Source organism: Muscardinus avellanarius (genome assembly GCF_963383645.1).
Source record: "Muscardinus avellanarius genome assembly, chromosome: X".
Lineage (NCBI taxonomy): Eukaryota > Metazoa > Chordata > Mammalia > Rodentia > Gliridae > Muscardinus > Muscardinus avellanarius.
Genome location: NC_137792.1, coordinates 66,596,471 through 66,621,038, shown reverse-complemented (window position 1 = coordinate 66,621,038; position 24,568 = coordinate 66,596,471). Strand labels below are relative to the sequence as shown.

Genomic DNA, 24,568 nt, shown 5'->3' with positions numbered 1-24,568 from the left:
TTTTACTCAGCCATTTAAAAAAAACTGAATTACATCATTTTCAGGGAAATGAATGGAACTGAAGGACATTATGCTAAGTGAGATTAGTCAGTCACAAAAAATAAGAAATTAGATGTTCTCCCTAATATGTGAAAACTAAGGAGAAATGGGTCATAGGAGGAACTCTAGATGAAAAAGGAAATCCTATAGAGGAGGAAACAAGACAACCTAAATGAGGGGATGGGAGGGGAGAAGAAGGAAATTCTCTAAAACATGCAATGTACTTAAACATATTGAAGTCAACCACTAAGCAAGCAAGGGAAGTTGAGATGGGGAGGGGATGGGGTGGGAATTGGGTAGGTTAAATCGGTGATGTACACATGTATGTACACACAAGTTTTTTTTACCCCAAAATGATGTATGAATATAATACACCAATAAAAATTTTTTTAAATGTCAAGGATAGTGTGTTTTCTTTCATTTATGGAAGCTTAAAGGACTTTAATGCAAGGACAGGTCTGTAGAGTAGTTGAACAGGGTTACTGATGAGAGTTAGGGAGGAAAGAAAGAGGACAGGTAAAGAAAACAGTTCAAATAATACTATAGTAATTTGTGAAGGTATTATAACCAACCTCACTAACTTGTGTGGGGAGGGAGAAGAGGAAGCAGGGTGAGATGTGGAGGAGTGTAAACAAAGAGCTGTATGTAAGTATGTTTTTAACTCATTTTCTCTGACTAGGATGTGTAATTGCAATGCAACAATAATAAAGAGAAAAAATAAAAAATATAAAAAAGGCTGGGGTTGAAAAACTCAGAGATAGAATGCCCCTGGATTCAAACCCAGTAAAAACAAACATGTCAAACTATTAATCCCAATTTCACTAACATGGGTGAGGAGGGATGAGGGGGAAGAAAGGATATGGATGGGAATACATGATGAACCATGTCCATTTTTATCACATTAAAACTCATGTTGTATAACTGCAATGCGTTAATACAATAAAAAATTTAAAAAAACATGAGCTGAGCCTGAGGAAGTAATAACACTGCTTAGTATTTTAATAATAATGATCACAGAGAACAGAAACAATAGCAGCTACCATTTATTGTTTTATTTCCACATGCCAAATAGTGTTAAATGATTTATGTTGATTATTTCATTTCATCTTCATCACAATCCCATAAGGTAGACATTATTAATATCCTTATTTTATATATAAGAGAATTGAAATCCAGGTCAAGTGCCTTTAACTTCAAATGCAGGTCTGTCTCCAGGAATAAAACTGTACACAATTATATTGTTCACTATTCTCATAATTATTCCGTATATTAAGATTTTATTAGAGTGAATCTTATAATCTCTTAAAATGTGAAATAAAGTATAAAATAACATAATGATTATCACTAATTTAATGAAAAGTCACTTTACCATGAGTATTTCACCTTACCATCTTCTTATATAGATGCCTTGTTTTATATAAACATTATGAAAACAACAATTTCATAGAAAATTATGTATATTTTCCTTTGATGCAAAAAGAGAAAAAATGAGGAAGTAGTTCAAATAGCATAATGTGAAAAGGGCTCTTTCTTAAGAATCATCAGGCACTATAAAGTAGTTTTGCTCCAAGCTTTATCATTAACTCAGCCTAGTGACCATTCCACTAACTTAATTTTTCCTGGTTTAGTTTGTCCCTCTATAAGAACATCATAACGTCTTTCAGTCCTATGATTATGAGTCAAAGGTCCACTACTGATTATTTAGTTGGATACCACTGGGTAAGTAAAAAATTTAAGTGACAGGACTATTTATTATCTTGGGCACAAGGACGTAAACCTCTGGCTGATTATATATGTCATAGGCTATAAAATAACCAGAAACAGATATTTTATCCAAATATACTTACATTTTTATAGGCTTATAGATCAACTCATTAGGCAATAGTTTTGAATTGACCTTTCTATTTTAAATGTTACCTTCCAACTAAACATAATCTCTTACTGCATCACCAACCAAAATATTATTTTTAAAGGAAAGGCATAATTTTGTGTTTCAGGCCCTATGTGATTATAAATGTGTAGAGAACAAAATGTCACTAATGTTTACATCTGCCTTGCCATGTTTCATGAGGGAGTGAGAAAAATTATCAAAAGATGGCAGTGGGCCAGCCGTGTAGGGCCTAATATCTAACTTGATCAGCCAGCAGTAAAAACTATCAAATTAATATTTGTAGAAGGATGACCACCGAGTACTAGGATCTATAAGAAGTGTTTTCACATATGGAGTATTAGCCATTTCACAAATAAGGACATTTAGAGTCAGATTAATTTAGTCAGAGTTGTAGCAAGTAAATGGTTGGGCCAGGATTTAAATGGGTGTTCAAATTTCCAGGCCACTGTTCTTAGCATTACACTACACTGAAGTTAAATGATTTATATGGTAACACAGATATAGTGATTTAACTCTTACCAGGTCACAGGTCAAGAAGTGTACTCAGCAGAAAGCACTCTTTTAGGGTGGTTGAGGGGAGGTGGCAGGGGGAACAGAAAGAGATGTAGATAACGTTGTACCAGGATAGCACCCTCCAAAAGAATGCAAATCCTTTTAAGGGCAGTTTAGGAGCTCTGCACAAGGAAAATTATAAAACACTGCACAAGCAAATATATATTACTTTTTTGTGTAGTGCTGGAGATCAAACCCCAGAGACTTATACATGTCAAGTGAGCTCTCTACCAGTGAATCATATAACTGACCCAATAATTACTACTTTTAGCACATTTTAAGGATTAAGGTGATACATACATATATATAATCAACAGGCACTGTGAATCATAATGGATGGCAAGTGAATAATCTTTCAGATATAAAAGGACAAAATAATGGGCTTTTAAAATAAATAAAAGGCCTTTACAGAAATAATTCTATACTTGGTATATGATCTGTTTAAGTTTGTAACCACACATGCACATATAAATGCATCAATTTCCTCAGAAACATAAATAAGTACATTATTTCACTCACTATATGAACATCTATTGACTTAAAAGAAACTTACCTTAGATGAGACTATTCTATTATCACAAAATCTTTGTGCAATGTAAGCTTCTGTTTCTGAAACTGGATGATTGCCAACAAACACTGTGCGTGTACCAACTCGTTTCTCTTCTCCAGCACACTGACCAAGAGAAAGAGGGGGGAAAGTCAGCTTTCTATCACATTTTCCATGCTTCTACCAAGCTTAGAATTCTTGTCTAAACATGTTTGGCTATAATCTGGGGAGAGACAATGGTAGGGCAAGGAGAAATCCTTGTTAGGCAATTCAAAATCCATTAAGCTCTCCGTTGCTAACTTAGTGAAGATTATTAAAAGTGTTGCTTGAACCAACTGTTCTGAGGCCAAAAATATAATTCTAAAATAATTAAAGAAAACATCTGAAGGAGTCCAGGGAAATTTACCCCTAAATATGGCACTGTGGTATGCTGATTGTTTTAAGTGAAAAGTCCATGGAGAGCAGTAGATGCTAAAAGAGGCTTTAATCTTGATGCTCTGCTGGACACCCCAAAGAAAGCAATTACCTTTGCTTCTTTCCCCGAGTTTTCATCAACTAAATTCATCTGTTGGAAGATTGAAAAATGAAAAACACTTGGACAGAATTTGGCATAAGCATGGTCCATCTCTTATGCAAGACCATTCAATTTCCAACGAGAATCATTTACTATTATCCCAGCTATGGACCCATTAATTCACTTAAATCATTTATGATTCCTCAAATTAACACATTTTTCATCTCTCTTTCCCTATAAATAAGGGGACTATCTGGACCTTATTGGGTTATTTAGATAATAACCATCCTCTGACTTTTAAAAAAATACATGTTAATAAATTGTTGTATATTTCTCCTATTAATTATTAAGTCAATTCATTCCAGTGAACCTAAGAAGGGATTCCCAGAGGAGAAATACTATATTTTCACTGTCAGTAGTATTTTTTTCATCCACAGTCTAACTGCATTTCAACCATCACCTGAACAGGAATACACTTAAAAAAGATTGGACTGGGATTATTTCACTCATTACAACTACTGAGGACAAATTTGTCAACTACCATATTAGAGAGCATAAAGCAGAATGTGAATTATTTCTAAACACAAAATAATTACTTATAAAGTATACATTTGGACTTCCGGGAAGATGGCGACCGAGAAAAGCGGGGCTTAAGAGCCCCGCTAACAACTAATCTCCATTACCACAAAATCAGCGCCTTTCATAGCCAGAAAACACCATCACCAGAGAAACAAAAAAATCACCAGGCTCCAGGGAGAAAGTGGACTGAGAACAGAGCTCAGAGCCACAGAGGAGATACACTGGCCTCATGCCCGAGGCCGCGGCAGCAGCGCCATACTGCCAGCGGCAGCGGAACAGCCAGGAGGGATTTCTCGCCGCAGGTAAAATCTAAAGCTCCCAGTGGCTGAGCTCAGCACACGCTGCAAGAACTCAGAGTGGAATTCAAAACCAAGAAGAAATACACCAGCCTCACGGCCGAGGGCATAGCAGTGACGCCATATTGCCACCGGCGGCAGCAGCAGAGAATTCACCGAATCCAGTACAGCTACATCTGCGTACTCAAGAACAGTGAGTCAAATTGCGGGCCACAGAGGAGAAATCCCAGTACTGTACTCCCTGGGACTTGACCCAATGGGGGAGGGGCGGTGGCAGAGATATCACACCATAGGAGAACGAGCAACCTGGCACCCCCCCACAGTCTAAAGCAGCCTCTATCGACTCTCTGGGTCGGAGACTCTGTGATACAACCCAGTAAAGGAGTAGTGGGGTCTGACAGACTCGAGATCCAGAACACCTTAAGTGAAGTCATAGTGACCCAAGGGAAGAACCCAAAGAAGGCACAAACTTCCTAAATCATGGGAAAGAGGAATAATACTGGAGCAATGAATGCCCACAACCCCACAACATCAGAACCCGATAAAACAGAAAATCAGAGATTTCTAGAAGATCAAATCAGGAAAATAACTGTAGAAATAATAGAGGTGCTTTGAAAAGAACTCAGAGAGAGCCAAAAAGAGATAAAGGATGCAATTAATGAAGGCCTCAATTCAAAGCACAAACAACCGATTAGACCACATGGAGACCAGAATCTCGCTCTTAGAAGATGATCATTCCAAAAATGAACGCATAGTTTCTAATCTAGGAAAAAATATCCGACAGCAGGAATCTGACATTGAAGAAATATGGGCCCATTTTAAGAGAGCTAACCTAAGAATAATTGGAATAGAGAAGGGAAAAGAAAGTGAAACCAAAGGGATCAACAATCTCTTCAAGGAAGTAATAGCAGAAAATTTTCCAAACATAGAGCAAGAGGTTGATACACAGATCCAGTAAACTTATAGAACTCCCTTTAGACAGGATCGGAGAAGAGGATCCCCACGCCACATAATTGTCAAAATGACCAATGTGGAAGCCAAGCAGAGAATCTTAAAGGCAACAAAAACAAAGGCCCAAGTGACATTCAGAGGCAAACCAATTAGAATCACTCCAGACTTCCCAAACCAAGTCATGAGAGCCAGAAGGGCTTGGAGTAACATATTCCAAACTCTGAAAGAAAACAACTTCCAGCCAAAAATTTCCTACCCAGCAAAACTTTCTATCAAATTAGATGGAGAAATAAGAAGCTTCCATGACAAACAGAAACTGAAGGAATTTATGTCTTCAAATCCAGCACTAGAGAAAATACTCAGATTAACTACAAAGAAGAAATAGGTAACACACTCCAGAACTAGAGAAACAAGATTTTCCATCCAACAGACAACTAAGATTGGTTATCTGTGGAGATTCATTATTTATGTTAGTCTTTTACCTATCTCTAAATGGTATTGTTTGCCTTTATTGTTGTTAATTTTTAGGATTTCTGGTTGGAATATTAATATACCTTCAGATATAGCATTTGGAAATATTTTATCCCATTCTATTAGTAACTGTTAACTCTGTTTATATTGTCTTTGGATATACAATATTTTTTTTATTTTTTAGGGAGTTTGTATACTCTTCTGTTGCCTGTGCTATTGAAATCATATCCAAGAAATCACTGCCAATTTCAGTGTTGTGAGGTTTATGACCCAGATTTTCTTCTGAAAGTTTATAGTCTTAAGATTTATATTTAGGTCTTTTATCTATTTTGAGTTAATATTTGTATAAGGGATTAAGTAAGGGTCCAACTTTATTCTTTTCCATGTAATTATTATGTTTCAACAATATTTAGTTAAAAGATTATTATTTCCACAACCAATTGTTTGTGGAAACCTTGTCAAAAATAACTTGACAATATAGGGAATAATTTAGCTCTAGGCTTTTATTTAACTCCAATGGTTTATATATCTGCCTTTAGAATAGTACTACACTGTTTCAATTATTGTAGCTTTATATGGTTTGAAATCAGAAAATATATATCTTCTAGCTTTGTTGTTTTTCCAAGATCGTTTTGGGTATCAAGAGTCCATTTTCCATATTAGGATAGATTTTTTTTTCTGAAAATTAAATATATAAATATATGATAGTTTCACCTAAAAAAATAGAAAAAAAATATTCTCTGGTAAGAAAGAAAGTAAAAAGAAATATTAAAATGTTATCTTTAAGTCATCAAAAGCTTGGTATCAGACAAATTAAACTGTTATGTGAGATTATCATTTTTAATTTTGGATAAATTGCTATAATACTAGATGTCAACCACTAAGCCAAGCATGGGAGGGAGGGATGGGGAGAGAATGGGGTGGGGATCGGGTGGGGGCTGACTGGGCGATGTGTGCATGTATGTCTACAAAAGTTTGTATCCCACTATGATGTATGAATACAGTGCACCAATAAAAAAATTTTTTTAAAATAAAATAAAATGAAAAATAAAAAATAAAAAATAAAGTATACAGTTCTGAAATAGAATAGCTGCTTCTATTTATGGAATGAGCAACTATTTCTATAAAGACACTTTATAATTCCTTGATTTCAGGAAATAATTTCCTTTGTAATTGTTCAGAGCCTATTATACTAAAGTCTTATTTGATACAATGTATTTCTAATGTCACATTTACATTTCTTAAAAGTAAATTCACTGAATCTAGAAGTTCTAAAGTCAAACTTTATTTTACCTCACCCTTCAATTTCACTTAAGCTTCACTGTTTTCTTTTCATAAAGCAGAATACATTTTCTTACATAAATCTGACACAGTCTCCTTTGATGGCACTATATTATGTTTGAGACTACCAAGCACTTAACTAAAAGGAGTTATAACAGAAGCCAAAATCCATTTATGTATTTCCCTTCTTACTTTTTTTGGGGGAGGAATACACTGAGGATTGAACCAAGAAGCATTTTCTACTTCTGAGACATATTTCTTTTTTTAAAAATTTTGAAACACGGTATCACTAGGTTGCTGAGAGTCTCAATAAGCTACTGAGGCTGTCCTCAAATCTGTGATCCTCCCATCTCAACTTCCTAAACAGTTGGATTACCGATGTGCATCATCACACCCAGCTTCCGTCTTTACTTTCTGCAAAGACATTTCCTCAATTTAAATAAGTTTGAAACACACAACAACAACAACAACAACAACAACAACAACAACAACAACAAAGATCTTCCTTCTTTTAATGATCTACTTAAAGGTCCAAAGATGTAAATATTTGCCCTCAAAAAATTAAGACTAGCCAGGCATGGTGGTGCACGCTTATAATCCCCGCACTTGGGAGGCTGAGACAGGAGGATTACACAGGTTTGAAGCCAGCCTCAGCTGACTTAAGAGACCCTGTTTACAAATAAAATATAAAATAGGTCTGGGAGTGAAGCCCAGAGGTAGAAGGCCCCTGGGTTCCATCCCCAGTACCACCAAAAAAAAAAAAAAAAAAAAATTAAGACTACTTAGAGCTTTCAAAGTTTTAAAAATGCCTACTATACATGAACATATTACAATGTATATTTATGTACCTTGTATAGATATTATATAGAAAATTTACTTTAAAAACTAGAAATCACACTGAAGTATAGATAAAATCCCTCTAACTTGCCATTTTCATTTAAGCTTATGAAACAATGCTTAGTGGGGCACTGCTATCAAAAATTTTATGCAATCCTTAAAAAGTAATTGGGATAAAACAAAGTAGTAGAGAAATTCAGGCTGCATATAAAAGGTAACTTCTGTAAAGCTACCCTGGCATGGACTATGGAAATTTGTGGAATGTCTAGATATTTAGAACAGCTCAGCAAATATCTGTGCTGGATAGTTTGGCTATTTACCTGCCTTCCCAAAGACAGGGCATTATTAACAACTGGTTTTCCAAGGTCCTTTTTCATGATAAGATTGATATGCAGATATATGGCAGCAATATAGAGGGCAGAAATCCTTTTTGGAAAATGCAAAATTCACTAAGCTCTTAATTACTGCCATAGTGAAGATTAAGAAAAGTATTGCTGGAACCAACTGTTCTGAGGCCAACAGTGAAATCCTAAGAAATAGTCCAGGTAAATTCACCAAAAAATATGGCGTAGTTTCTGGAAACCTGGCAACAATACCTTTACAGAAATGTTAATTTTGATACAGGGACTGACTATTCCATTTGAAACCATAATATACAGGGTCTGACATAGCTTTCTTATAAAAGCACTAAATTTCCCATATTAGTTGTGTAAAACTTCACTTGAAAATAAATGCACCTGCATGTCTCATAGTTTATTTGGCTTCACCTCTATTCCTGCCTTCTGCTGCAAGCTAAAGCTTCTGTAGTCTTCAAGATAGACCTGACCCTTAAAATGTACCAATTTTCCTAGTACTTGGGAGGCTCAGACAGGAGGACTGTAGGTTCGTGGACAGTCTCCGCTACCCAGTGAGGCCTCTTCAACTTAGTAAGACACTGTTTCTAAACAAAGAATTAAAAAATAGGGCTGGAAGTATAGCTCAGAGGTAGAATGCCCCTGGGTTCAATCCACAGTACCACAAAAAAGTACCAATTTGAACTACAGAAAACCTCAAGTACATATAATATATTGCAATCTGCAGCCTTTAATAGTCACATGGCTATTTAGTTCTACATGCAGCAAGAAGTGGCTATAAAAAAAAAATAAGGAAGAGCTGCTATCTTTTTTTTTTTTTTTGGTACTGGGGTTCCTGGAAACCCTTCTACCTCCCAGACCTATTTTTTATGTTTTTTTTTTTTTTAATTTGGAAACAGGGTCTCCTAAGCCAGCGAGGCTGGCTTTGAACCCGCGCGACCTTCCTGTCTCCGCCTCCCAAGCCCTGGGATCATAAGCATGGCCCACCACACGGCAGGAAGAGCTATCTTCATGTAAGTTCTCAGATCATTCTGTAAGTAGTAAGGATGAAGGGTGAATGAAGCAGGAAGCTTTTTGCACTGCCTATATAGATTTCTCCTATCAGTTACAGTGTTCACTGATTAAATTAAACTAAGCTAATACTTTCCTCATCTAAATTATTTTAATCTGTGCCTAACATACAAAAGAAAAAGTAAAATGCAATTTTTCAGATATATGATATTCATTTACACTTTTACTAAAAGGTTACCCCATATATTATTTCTCTATTCTTTGAATAAGGGCTAAGTGACTTCTATCTTTGTAAATTGGAGAAAATGGATTGAAATTATTGTTCCAGTAGAGGTGTACGTATTTGAATGCAAATCCTGACAGGGATTGTTGTTAGATGATGGTAGAGAGATTGAAAGAAGCTCTAGAATTTCTACCTCTGACTGTTTTTCAAAATAGGGCAAACAGTCCAGGCAGGAATGAGTTTAGAGCTACCTGAGGACTGCAAATGTGGTGATATGAAATAGATAACTTTTCCATTCCTGTTACACTATAAAATCTGATAAATGTACCATCTCTGGGTGGAATTTCCTGAAACTGTTTCATTCACATAAAAATGGCAATTCTGAACCCATGGGTAAATTCATGTAATTTCCACTTGTTGCCAATGTAGAATGTTAAACAGTAGTGCTAGTTCCTGTGATTTTGAATAATATAGGTGCCTTTGCCAAGGCAGAGAAACTCCAAGTTAGAAACTAAAAAAAACCCTCTCATTTGGATGGCACTCATTGTAGTCTAGAGTTGGAGCATATGATTACTGGCACCTAATTTTAATTCATTAGTATTTCAATTCATTAGTAGTCTAGTTCCATGTGCACTGGATTTACTCCGATCCAAAAGTCCTAAGAAACAGCATTTTTTCCCCTGACACTGGAGATTGAACCCTGGGCCATTCTACCTCCAAGCTCCATCCTCAGCCCTTTTAATTTTTGTTTTGAAACAGGGTTGGTGCTAGCATATTTCAAGTTTAAAAAAAATGCTGTTCTAAGCCAGGCACAGTGGTGCAGGCCTGTAATCCAAATTCTGGGGAAGTTGAGAAAGGAGGTTCACAGGTTCAAGGTCAGCCTCAGCAACACTCAAAGATATATAGGGCAGGGGGTGAGGTAGCTTGGAGGTTAAATGCCCTTGGATTCAATTCTCAGCAGCAGCAGCAACAACAATAACAACAAAAAAAATCTATCAATTAACAGAGAAGAATATTTAAGTTTCTTTCTCAAGACAAAAATCATCCTCTTGTGCTCTTAGTTTATACCTCCATAGTATAATCTGCACATTGTTTTAAAAAAGTAATTTAATTTAAACCAAAAGGGACCTCTCAATAAAATTCTAACAGAATAAAATGATACTATTATTCAATTATTACCAACTTAAAATCCCATGTCTTTGCTAATTATAAAAAATGGAAAGCTATTGGAAGCATAATTTGTTTCTTGACTGCCTCCAGACCTGTGAACAGATAAGAACAGAGGAAAAGAAGAAACCTTAATACAATACTGTTACTACAAAAACTGGCACAGAATATGAATCAATGCCTACTTCTCCATCCTTTCTTACTGTTGGCAGATTGAAATGCATCTCTTAACCATAAGCTTTTCTCCCAGCCATACATTGGCTTTAAATATAATACTCATGTCTAGATTTTTATTTGATATTTAGCATTTAATTTTTCTGAGAGCTCCTCAGATGACAATCCTACTTTGCAACTAGGGCTGAAAATTATTAGCACAGATACTCATTCTTTCAATTAGTGACAGCTGTCAACTAACATCATATATATTTTTGTATACCATTCATAATCCTTTATTTTCAGTAAGTGATTAAATAACTTAAATGTTCTTTTCAATTGATAAAATGCAAATAACCTTCAAATAGTGAACACTCCAAATATTTCAACTGTTCACAAAATGAGAGTCTCTTTCAGTGCTCTGTTTTGCATGTAGTTAATCTCCCTTCAATTATTTAGATTGTTGCTAATGAAAATAACAGGCCCTAATATAATATAAAACTACTCAGGTTATCAACAAATAATATCACCCACAGCAATTACAGTATTATTTTTATTGGTCATCAACTCCTCTGTGTAAGCTCCCATAGAAAATAAAGCTTTTATAAAGTTTTATTAAAAACTGAAAAAAACTTGGTAACTATTTAAAACTGTACCAATCAGTCTCCAGTTAAAAGGCATATTATTCTCTGAAGAGCTAGGATTTTTTTTTTAATCTAGGGATTGAACTCAGGGACATTCTACCTCTTTTTACTTTTTATTTTGAAATAGGATCTCATTAAGTTGCTGAGGCATCAAACCTGAAATCTTTCTGTTTCTGCCTCCCAAGTACTAGGATTAGAGGTGTATACCATCACGCCAAGCCTAGAACTAGGATTTTTGAACTGCAGGATCAGTACCAAAAGGACAAGTGAACTCAAAATTGAAAGAAAGTAGATTTCATGAAAAGTTCAGTTATCTATTAAAATAAATCCAGTGTCAGATTATAATATTAGGGTTTGAGGGGGAGAGATTAGAGGAGAGCAATATAGCGCTAGGGAATGTTTCAATATATTAAGCTTCTTGGTTAAAATCTTTACAGTGTATTCTAAGGTTGAATTGCTGCAGTTTCCCAGTCCACTCCATTATAATAAGCCAAGATGAATATTCCTGGTGTATAATTTTCAATCATAACTAAAATGACCCTTAAAATCCCACTTTTCAGATTTTGCTCTACTATAGCTTCATCAGTGATTAAGCTGTCTCTCCTTTGCTGGAGGAAATGAAGCAAGACTGAGATAGGACATTCTGTGGAGACAGGATGTTTAGTGTCATTTTGCCTTTAAAGCTTAATTATGCTCCTATTTACTCAAATTCTCAAAATAATTGATTCAAACGACAGATACAAAAAAATTCATCACTAGACATTTTCTTCAATTAGGCATTACCCAATGAAAGTATATTTAATTGACTAAAACTGCTGAGAGAAATAGATTTTAAGCTCCACAGAAAGACCTAAATCAGTAAACACAATACTTAGGAAAATGCATTGACCATGAGAACTGAGATATGAGCATCACCTTGTTTGTAAGTTCAGAGTTATATTTTTCATTATATCAAAGTGATCCAGGAAGCTGTTTAATTTCACCACGAAAAATAAACTCTAATTGCCCCCAATCTGATCCTTTCCTCCACCATGTCCTCAAATTAACATCTTCAGGGCTAATGAAACATGGCTATAAAGAATGAAATGTAGATTTTCTACAGGATAACTATTAGAGTTGGTGAATGAAAAATGCTACTAGCATTTTGTGATCCAAGGTTCTAACAGAAATATTGTTAATGATTCAGAGGTTCTTCCATTTAGTGAAAACAGGTTCTGAAAATTCCTACTGGGACTCAGCAACTCAATGTTCCTTGATAACTATCATTCCTAACCCGGAGCCTGACAACATATACATACTAGAGATAAACTGAGTACACAAGACTTCAAGGTCCCAAAGTTACTTTTGACTTTTGCTATGGATATCTATACACTACCCCTCATTCTAAACACTTAACAAACTTTAAGACTCTAAACAGGGGGGTACTTCTATAAACATGAAGCAAGAGAGGTTAACTGAAAAAACAGTTAAGCATTTATGACTGCCTTCAGGAAATAGATAGAAATACATATAAAAACACAGGTATAAAGAAGATCCCTAGGGCCACAAAGCACAACCCAACTGAAAAGAAAACAAAATAAAAATATAGATTACAAACCTCTGAGGCTGGAGGGAAAGATGAGACAACCTGCATACTGACAAGCGAAAACTTGCTAACACAAAGGCTGCAGAGAAAAGGGTGCAGATTATCAAGCAACTTATACCAACTCCCGTGATCCTTGCAAAGTTTCCCAGAATGTGGGACAAGGGCCAAATGTGGATTGACAAGTTTGTGTAATTCTACTGGAGGCAGCATAGAAAGCCATTAGATGGCTTAGTCTATTTTTTAAGTTAAAAGCAGTATTCTGGGATTACCTAGTCTCCATTACTGCAAAATTTCACATCTTTTTTTTTTCTTTTCTCCAAATACCTAAATTTGCTTTGGTAGCTTTTGTATTTTAAGGTATCAGTATCTTGGGCAGCATAGTGTTCAATCATATTGTTAAGTTAAATGGACCATGATAAGAAATGGGGCTAAACACTAAATTTCTGAGAAAAGTTCAACTGAAGTTTTGGTTAGGTAAGTACTATAAAGAGGAACAGATATAATCTAGAATATTCTATGAAACACTGAGTTTCCCTACCTCCCGGGTGACCATAATACTAAACATTGAAACTTTAAAATATATTTAAGAATATAGTACCCATGTTTATAGCAGCACAATTCACAACAGCCAAGTTATGGAACAAACTCAGTTATCCAACAAGAGATCAAGAGATCACAAAATTATGGGATATACACACAGTGAAATTCTACTCAGCAATAAAGAACAAAATGACATCATTTACAGGAAAATGGATGGACCTGGAGAAATTATGTTAAGTGACATTAGCCAGTCACAGAAAGTGAAAGGTCATACTTTTTTTCATATGCAGAAGTTAGGGAGTAATTGGGATACCTGAGGGACTTTTAGATAATGGAGGAGAAACCCCAGTGGAGCAATGGAGGGGGAATAAAGGAGTGTGGAGGTGGGAAAAATAACTAACGTAGAAAACACACTGATTTTATGTACATATGGGAAACTACCAATACCAATCTTAGTATCCTGTATAAGGGAAGGGAGCGAGTGAGTGGGAAGGGAGCCAGTGTAAGCTCACTAAGCTCTGTTTGCATGTATGTCACTTACACTCTGGCTTACATTATAATGTAAAAATTACATGATAATGTGTTAAAGTGTGTGTGTGTGTGTGTGTGTGTGTGTGTGTGTGTAAGGCCTAAACACATAAGTTCTGTGGAAGGGTCCCTTAGGGCTAGACGATTTCCCTTATTATTCAGAAGTCTAATATGTAAGAAAGTTTTATATCTCAGGAGCAAACAATAATCTCTAATATGGAAGCAAAAGAGACACTAGGTATCCAGGGGTGTGGAGAGGAGTGCTTTTATCAATATCTTTACCTAGTAAAAACTAATTTTCATGAAGACTTCTAGATCATTAGATAAGAATTTTTATTACAGTATAAGAAAAGGTAAGAATATCTGGTAAGAGGTGTGTGTGTGTGTGTGTGTGTGTGTGTGTGTGTGTGTGTGTGTTAACCTGAAAAGCGCTTTATTTCCTGTTTCAATTATAGTGTCACTATTATAAAACTAGATAAACCTTGAAATGTCTATCACTTCAAATATATGATGGAGTGTATCTAGTAAAATGAGTAAATGCATTTTCCAAACAAATTGTTAGATATCATATACAAAGCAAATTAGAAAATAGTCCAAGCTGTAAATGTAATTAATTTGAATAGCATATCCAGGCTACGTCCATTTATTTTTAGCATCTCTAACAAAAAAGGATAGATTAAAAAAGCAAGTTTCATTGTGGAATGTGGCTTAGTTGAGAAAGAAAGTAAGGAAAGAGGTCTCTGAGGTGATTTAAAAAATATAGTCACTTCTCTGCTCAATTTATGATGTTTCTTTTAAATCTGGTCTTGAAAAAAGCATTTCCCATATTGTTAATACTTCAGATGTTAGAAGGGACAGAGAAGCAAGAAATAAATTAGCTGGGAAATACTATTATTTTAGAGGTACTGGGGATTAAGCCCAGGTACATTCTTCTTCTAAGCTAACTCCCAGCCTCATTCACTTTTATTTTGAAATAGGGTTTAAGGTGCTGAGGGTTTCACTAAGTTGCTGAGGCTAGCCTATGACCTGCAATCCTCTTGTCTCAGCTTCCCAAGTACTGGGATTACAGACATGGGGGTCAGGGGGAAAAAACAGGCATAGGCCACCATGCCTGGTTTAAAATTTATACCTATTTTTTCTTCAATACATAGTTTAGTTAAGCTTAAGTTCTATTATCTATAAAATAAAGTCACATAACCTAAGAGAGTGCTTACAGTAAGATGACACAAGCATCCAGAGATTACTTTATATACATTCAAACTATTCACATGTACTAAGGTTGAGATTTGCAGAGATTAAATGAGTACAGGAATCTCTAGCAATTTGGCCAGCACAAAACCAACCTAGCAATGAATGTCCTCAACATAATCCATTTGGAAATATTTTATTTAAAGCAGGAAATTATCTGGAGGGAACAGGCAATTTTGATACCACCCCTATCCAAAGGGACTGGGTGCAATATGGTCTACTAGAAGAAAGTGCTTGGTGTTAAAAACTTTATTCTTTAATGTTAATGAAAAGTATTAGAACAAGCAGACAAATGTTATGTTGGCAATTGAGGGCCAATGAGGGAAGCCATGGAGACTGTTGTCCATAACATATACATAGTCTTTTGGAACTGTTGTTCTGATGCCTGACATTAAAATTAGGAATTAATCTCTCCCTCTGTGGCAGAGTACATGCTAACTTGGGGACTGTACCAGAGTTGCTGATATTGTCTCTAAATTTCCATTTCCTTTCTCAATACATTGGATTGGAAGCTGCTGTGTACTATGGAGATTGGGTGCTGCCATAAATTTAACAGATAATCTGACTATAATTAGTCCTAAAACATGGTTAAAATAGAATATAGAAATTGTCAAGACTCTTGAAGAAGCATAATGTATAATTTAGTATTAGGAGGCCTAGCAAAAATGCATCAAAACTAGTAAATAATGTCTTGTGTATGAATAAATTTAGGTTGGCAAATTTAAGTATGCCTTTTAGATCTATCAATTAAGAATACTACAATAAAGATAAATTACTTCAAGTACCGGAATGTAACACTCAATGTTTCCCAAACTGCATTACATGGAATGTAATGATATTGCAATAGGACTCTTTCTCCCCAAGCAGGAATCAATGCCATCAAATTGAGTAGAGCATAATTTTGACTATATTAATGTATTTCATACCTCATCAAACATGTCTATATATCTATGCAGGCTACATCTATGGATCTTCTGGTAGGGAAACATACAGTATTCACAATTACCAATGGTGGCAAAATATTTAAGGATATAAGGTCAGATAACTGGTATAATAGTGACAATTTCCATCCTTATATGTAAACAGATATATAAATAAAATTAAAACTTTGGCCATGATCCCATATGGTGTTTACTTTCTTAGCTTAATTATGAGAGACATGGAACCAGAAGATCTTGGATCTAATCACCTTCAACTACCATCTGGTCTGTGTGTGTCTTGGGGGAAGTTCTGGCATTAGTGTCTTCATGTATAACTTGGAAGGCTGAGACTAGAGGATAGCAGTTTCAAGATCAGCCTCAGCAATTTAGTGATACACTAGTCGAAAAACAAAAAAAATAAAAGGCTGGGAGTATAGCCTGGAGACAGAATGTCCCTTAGTTACATCCCCAGAAACATACATACTCATGCGCGCACGTGCATGCACACACACACACACACACACACACACACACACACACACGGGTTATCTACAATTATAAGAATGTAAAGCCCAAATTAAAAATGCCTAGGAAGCCTTAAACAGGAAAATAAGTTTTAGCTAAATCATAAAACAGCAAAATGGTTGTGGATTTCCTCACTGTATAATTATTGTTTAGTGGAACGTAAACAGATTAGTCATAGCCAGTCCTCAAAACTTAATGTTCACAAGGGCTCAACTCTTCTAATTACAATATATTTTACTAAACTTTAACATAAAATGTGTGTATTATATGCGAATTTGTTAATAGATTTCTAAGTCAACTCTTACTCTACTTTGTAAATTTAAGTGTAATATAAAAGTTTCTAAACAGTAAAAAAAATAATTTCAATATTAAGGGTAAAAACCAGCAGAACCCAGTGGAATTCAGGTAGCCCTCAAAACCTAGAAATTAAAGTACACATGAATTTTTAGCATTATTAATGATATCCAACTAGCAGTGGACTGGCAGACATGATTTTGGATGGGCAGGAAGTATGAAAATGTAGAGTTAGTGTACCTGAAGACTCTAAGATGTCCTTTTTTTCTACTATTTATTTTTATTGGTGCATTATAGTCATACGTCTAAATGGGGTACAAGATAGTAGATGGGGTACAACATGCACATATAACTCATTTAGCCCTTCCTCAATTCCCTCCCCATTTCCTACCCCTTCTCTCCTTCTCATGTGTGACTTACTGATTACTTTGATATGTTTATGAATACACACATGTACATTAGGGTATTTCCTCTTTCCCCCTCCTATCCCCCTCAGTCAGGTCACCTTATTTGCTCATCTATATTTTCTGCTCTAAGATATTCTATTGATGTCCCAGGTTGTTTCATGGTCATTTACTGCAATAACTCTCTTAAAACAAAGGTAAGTAGTTATAACACCTCCCTGCATGCTGGGTACAACTAAACTACAAACCACTGGGGAATAAAGAGAAATACAAAGTAGGGTAGAAGTACAAATGTTGAAACCAAAAGAAAACTGCCAAAATGAGAATATTCTGCTCTAAATCTGTATGAACTTCCTCATTACTCTCAGAGGTCTCAGGGTCTTCCTAATAGTTGCAAAGCATTTTTTAGAAAGTAATGTATCAGTATCATGCTGTTTGAATTACTATAGCTCTGTGGTATAATTTGAAGTTAGGAATTGTGATGCCTCCTGCATGGTTCCTATTGCTGAGAATTGATTTGTTATTCTGGGTTTTTTGTTTCTTCATATGGAATCCATGATTGATTTCTCTACATCTATGAAGAATGTTGTTGGCATCTTGATAGCATTGCATTGATTCTGTAGAACATTTATGGCAAAATGGCCATTTTGATGATACTTAGTCTGCCTATTCATAAGTCAGGGAGATCTTTCCATCATCTTCTAAGGTCTTCTCAGTTTCTTTAATGTTTTATAATTTTCACTGTAGAGATCTTTTAGGTCTTTGGTTAGGTTTATTCCTTGGTATTTTATTGGTCTTGAGGTTATTGTAAATTGAATTGTTTTCTGTATTTCTTTCTTCGTGGATTCATTGTTGGCATATAGAAAAACTACTGATTTCTTTAGGTTGATTTTGTGTCCCACTACTTTGCTGAATTGGTTAATCAGCCTCAATCATCTTTTGGTTAAGTTTTTTGAATACTATTGGATATACAATTTATAGATGTAGAATCCAATTCAGTCAAGTCAGCCTTTGAGCTTTTCTATAATTTTTCATAATGTTAAGTAACAATGTGATGAGTTGTTAACAGAACATTCACTGTAAATAAGGGGAGAAATATTCATGCATTTTGTTTTATATTTGGTGCTGGGGACTGAACCCTTTTAGATATCAGTTGCAATCCCCAGGTTGTATGACTTGTGTTTGACTGACTGGCTATATTGAGGTTCCTACAACCACTTCCTAATGTTTGATTAATTTATTTGAGCAGTTCACTAGACTCAAGTAAACACATTTATTGGTATACTTTAAAGGATATTATAAAGGGTACAGATGCAGAGATACCTAGACTGAGGTAGGAGGACACAGAGATTACATGTCCGTTCTAGACATCCAATCCCCAAACCTGTATATATAAGCTATCCAGAAATTATTTAAACCCTTCTCTTTGCTTTTTTTTAATTCTATGGAGACTTCATTGCATAGGCATGACTGAAGCATGAACACCAGTTTAGAAAAATAGAGAAAAAGGTATGATCTAAGAGATAGAGGAAACCCAGCAAGGCCTGCTGGTTCAGATTCTTTTTGGCCTCTCTGTGCAGCATTCTTTCCTCCAGGGAATGTGCAAGATCCCTTCTGAAATTGAGATCTTACAATCTGCTATCAAACAAGGTAGGTTAGTGTATTTCTTTCTCTCTGTCCCAAGACAAAGGTGAGGGAAGATTGGAGTGTCTATCTCCTCACTTGGGAAGAAAAAGGAGTTAGGAGGCATGGACAAAGCCAAAAATATGTATCATTATATCATAGTACTAAATGTCACTTTGAAATTGATAATTTTAAGCTATATGAATTTTACCTCAATAAATAACCCTCTTGCCTAATAGCAGGGCCTGAGGTAACTTTGTTAATGGGTTGATGCATCCACTAATCAATATTTATTGAGCCTTTACTATGTGCATGACATTGGACATAGAGTGTGAACTTTACACAGTCACTGTCTTCAAGGAGCTTTGAGTATACTGAGGGAGATCAGACATTAATCAAATGATCCCAGAAATCAACTAAGTGACAAGAATGATGGCTGCGCAGTACTCAGAGCTGACCCAGGCAGGACTATACACAAGACAAACTTGATCCTATCATTTTTCCACTTCCTACTTTAATGGCTTTCCTCTAATCTTAAAACCTTTACCCTAATCCTGTAATCCCAGTACTTGGGAGGCTGAGACAGGAGGATGGCAGGTTCAAGGACAGCCTCAGAAAGTAATGAGACTTTCATCAATCTAGTGAGATCATGTTTCCAAATAAAAATAAAAAATAAGGCTGGGGATGTAGCTCAGAGGCAGAAAGCACCTGGGTTCAACCCTTAGTACCAATAAAACAAAACAAAAACAAACAAGAAAAAAAATTCTTATTCTGACATGCAAGGTTTTGTACATAGTCTAGTCTCTTCCTCCTAGCTATCCAAAATCATCACGCCCTAAGCTTTTCTTTTTTTCTTTTTTCTGTTAATAGCCCATTTACCTTCTTTACATTCTGAGCCTCAGGGCTTCTATTCCACTGCTTCTCTCAGCATAGAATACTCATCTATCATCTCTTTACCTACTTATAGTCATCCTTTGGATTTTATCAGCCATCACTTTCTCCTTAAACCTTCTCTAATGACAACTCAAATGAAGAAAATATTAATTTGTTCTAAAAAAAAACTTGTCTACTATAGGAAATTTATAATGAGCAAAGCAAAGCATGAAGACTCAATTTGGCTCCTCAAAAAGCAGTACTTCCAAGTTTCCCCTAAACAATACCTGGCAAATTTAACACAAAGAAATCCTTTGTGAATTACTTGAATTTTCAGAAAGTGCTTTTTAATAACCTTCTGATTAGTTTCAAAAAAAAAAACCCAGACTGTGGCTATCATAATAATAACTTTGCATAGTTTACTATGATACTTTAGTTCATTAAACATAATTTAATGTGACTGGGTTTTGTGATGCTTTAATTGATTTATATAAACTTCAGACATTTTTATTCTGAGCAATGTTCAAATTCATGATTTCCAGCTGATTAAAAAGTTTATTAAAATCATGGTTATGGTTATTTATACTTTTAAGAAGGCATTAGGGCAGAAATATAATCCTCAATATAACACTGTTCTGTGAAATGAGATTAGATTTTCATTACTTTGACTTATAGGAAATTTTCCATGAACAAAACCTGCCATAAAGTATAAGGACAAGTTTAAAAGATTTTTAAAAGGGTCCATCACCCAGAGCTAATATATACCATGGAACTGAGGACTGGATGCAAGGCAAACACAATCCCAAACAGTTGGCCACATGCTGTTCCCTTTTCAAGTCTACCTCTTTAACAGTCATAAACTGAGACAGGGTATTTTTCACATCACTGATTTCTACGCAAGCAAAGCAGAGAGAACTATCACTAATCAATTTAAGTCCTCCCCCCCCACACACATACACACAAAGAAAGACTTCACCAAAGCTATCAAAAAGCATTATCTCTGCACTTTTGGGAACCTGAAAATAAATTACATTTTTAAGAATAACATCTTGCTGGGCATGGTGGTACATAACTATAACCATGGCAGTGTACAGTAACACAGCCAGATTTTGTTTCAAAATAAAAAATAAAAAGGTCTAAGGATACAGAACCCCTGAGTTCAATCTCCTGTTCAAAGAAAAAAAAAGAAGAAATAGAAGAAGCTGGGCTTGTTGGAGCATACCTGTAATCCCAGGACTTGGAAGCCTGAGACAAGAAGATTGCAGTTTCAAAGCTAGTCTCAGCATCACAGTGAAATACTCAGCAACCTAGCAAGGCCCCATTTCAAAACATAAAAAGGAATAGCAGGGTAACTTGGAGATAAAATGACCCTGGGTTCAAACCCCAGTATAAACACACACAGAATAAAATCTCAATGATTAACAAACACTGTGTATTTATGCCAATCTTTGATATAATAATTAGTAATAAAGATGCACTAATGATTTATAGAAAAGCAAACAAACAGTTCACAAATAACATTTCTTGGATCAGAGTTTCCAACTACCGGGCAATTAATTTAAAATCTAGAAACCCTACTCCATATGGAAAGCAAATAGGACTAGTATGTATTCTGTCACAGTCTAGAATGCTTATAAATACAAAATGTTAGTTTAGGACATGTCAAAACCTTACTAAGTTCAGTGTTGCTTCTATTTGGTCACAACAAATACTTCTTCCTATGAAAAAAATCCTAAGGATAGTATGGAGTAGGGAAGGAGGACAACAAATTTAAATGATTTTCAATACAATGGGCAAGGAAAAAAAGCTATTTATGTTCAAATCAAACTCCAAATAATATTAAAATTCAACATTGAAGGGCTGTACAGCTGTAAAGAAAACCTTTCCTTTCAGATATTCAAAAATAAAATAAGTGAATTTTCTCCCTTTAGCTTCTTTAAATCACTGTGCTGGAACTACAGTGAATCTTGTGTAGAAAAACAACTTCAATACACAAGTGGTATATATTTTAATAACAAAAATATCCACTAACTAAATTTTTGGCACCCTGTTTTAGTAGAAAAGGTAATAAACAATGGGGTTTTAAAAACCAAAGTAGTTCCAAGAAGATGGCGATTGAGAAAAGCAGTGTTTACAAGCCATGCTAAAATTTGATCTCTATTGCCACAAAATCAGCCCTTTTCATAGCCAGAAAACACCATCAGCAGAGAAATAAAAAATGTAAACACAAGGCACAGAGGAAAAAAAAAAAGACTAGAAGAACAACCAGAGACCAGAAATCAAGCCTGCAATGCAGCAGTGGGGCCGTGCCGGCACCATCTTCCCTCACAACACCAGGATCCAGACAGGAAAGGTAAACAAGGAGCTGAAGTGAGCAGCTGCAGATCATTCGAGTGTAATTCAGCAGTTCTTTCAGCACAAAGATCATCTAAAACCCCCAGTGGCCAAAGTCATCATGCCTTCCAGGGACTCAGAACAGAGCTCAAAACCAGAAAAGAAATACATCAGCCTAACAACCAAGGGCGTGGCAGTGGTGCCATATTGCCAGCAGCGACAGCAAGTTCACTGTGCCCTCTACAGCTCCTGATCAACACGCACAATAACCGTGAGTAAAATTGCGGCCCCTAATGGAAAAATCCCTGTACTGCACTCCCAGGGACTTTGATAATCTCCCTGGGTCTGAGATTTTGCAGTCCAACCCAGTGAAGGAGTAGCGGTGGCAGAGATACCGCACCTTAGTCGCAGCTCCCCATGGGAAAAGGCCCAGCCCAGCACCCCCCACGGCCTCGATTAACTTCCTGGGTCTGAAACGTGATACAACCCAGTAAAGGAGTTGTGGAGGCTGGGATTACCACAAACTCGAGATACAGAGCACCCTAAGTGAAGTCGTAGTGATCCAGGGAAGGCACAAACTTCTGAAATTATGGGAAAGAGGAACAACAATAGAGCAATGAATGCCCACAACCCCATTTATCAGAACTTGATAACACATAAATTCAGAGATCTCCAGAAGATCAAATCAGGAATATAACTGTTGAAATAATACAGGACCTTCGAAAACAATTTAGAGAGAGTTTAAAAGACATAAAGGATGCAATCATTGAGGTAAAGGACTCAATTCAAAGTATAAACAATCGATTAGACCACATGGAGAATAGAATCTTGCTCTTAGAAGATGAGCAATCCAAAAACGAATGCATAATTTATAACTTAGAAAAAAAAATCAGACAGCAGGAATCTGACACTGAAGAAATATGGGCTCACTTTAAGAGAACCAACCTAAGAATAATCAAAATAGAGGAGGGAAAAGAAGGTGAAACCAATGGTATCAATAATATCTTCAAAGAAATAATAGCAGAAAATTTTCCAAATATAGAGCAAGAGATCGATACACAGATCCAGGAAACTTATAGAACTCCCTTTAGACAGGATCAGAGAAAAGGTTCCCCACGCCACATAACTGTCAAAATGACCAATGTGGAAGCCAAGCAGAGAATCTTAAAGGCAACAAAAATAAAAGGCCAAGTGACATTCAGAGGCAAACCAATTAGAATCACTCCAGACTTCCCAAACTAAGTCATCAAAGCCAGAAGGGCTTGAAGTAACATATTCCAAACTCTTAAAGAAAACAACTTCCAGACAAAAATTTCCTACCCAGCAAAACATTCTATCAAATTAGATGGGGAAATAAGAAGCTTCCATGACAAACAGAAACTGAAGGAATTTATGTCTTCAAAACCAGTGCTAGGGAAAATACTCAAAGAGATTAACTACAAAGAATAAATAGGTAATACACACCAGAACCACAGAAACAAGATTTTCAATCCAGCAGACAATTAAACAAAGAATATATTCATGTGTTTATTGGTTACAATCTTTGGAGATTCATTATTTATTTTAGTCTTTTACCTATTTCTAAATTGTATTGTTTACTTTTATGGTTACTAATATTTAGGATTTCTATTTGGAATATTAATATACTTTCAGATATAGCATTTGGACATATTTTACCCCATTCTATCAGTAACTTTTAACTCTGTTTACATTGTCTTTGGATGTACAATTTTTTTTTATCTTTTAGGAAGTTTGTTTATTCTCTTGTTGCCTGTGCCTTTGAAATCATATCCAAGAAATCACTGCCAATTTCAGTTTTGTGAAGTGTTATTACCCCGGTTTTCTTCTAAAAGTTAATAGTCTTACGATTTACATTTAGGTCTTTTATCTATTTTGAGTTCATATTTGTATATGGTGTTAGGTAGGGGTCCAACTTTATTCTTTTTCATGTAACTTTTATTTTTCAACAATATTTAGTGAAAGGATCATTATTTCCTTCACCAAACGTTCTTGGAAACCTTGTCAAAAACAACTTGACCATATATGGAAGAATTTATTTCTAGGCTTTTTATTTTACTCCATTGGTTTATATATCTGCCTTTATAACAATACTATACTGTTTCAACTAATGTAGCTTTATAAGGTTTGAAATCAGAAAATGTATATCTTCTAGCTTTGTTCTTTT

The 24,568-nt window shown here is 35.5% G+C and overlaps 1 protein-coding gene across 1 annotated transcript in view; it reads right to left on the bottom strand.

The window, feature by feature from the left end:
• The window catches only part of ATP11C (ATPase phospholipid transporting 11C (ATP11C blood group)), a gene marked incomplete at both ends in the record, with an annotated part of 220,410 nt that overhangs the window by 116,775 nt on the left and 79,067 nt on the right, over window positions 1-24,568 (bottom strand). Inside the window, one exon of the mRNA XM_080719070.1 lies at window positions 3,036-3,155. Coding sequence (XP_080575196.1) covers window positions 3,036-3,155 — 120 coding nt within the window. The remainder of the gene's footprint in view (window positions 1-3,035; window positions 3,156-24,568) is intronic.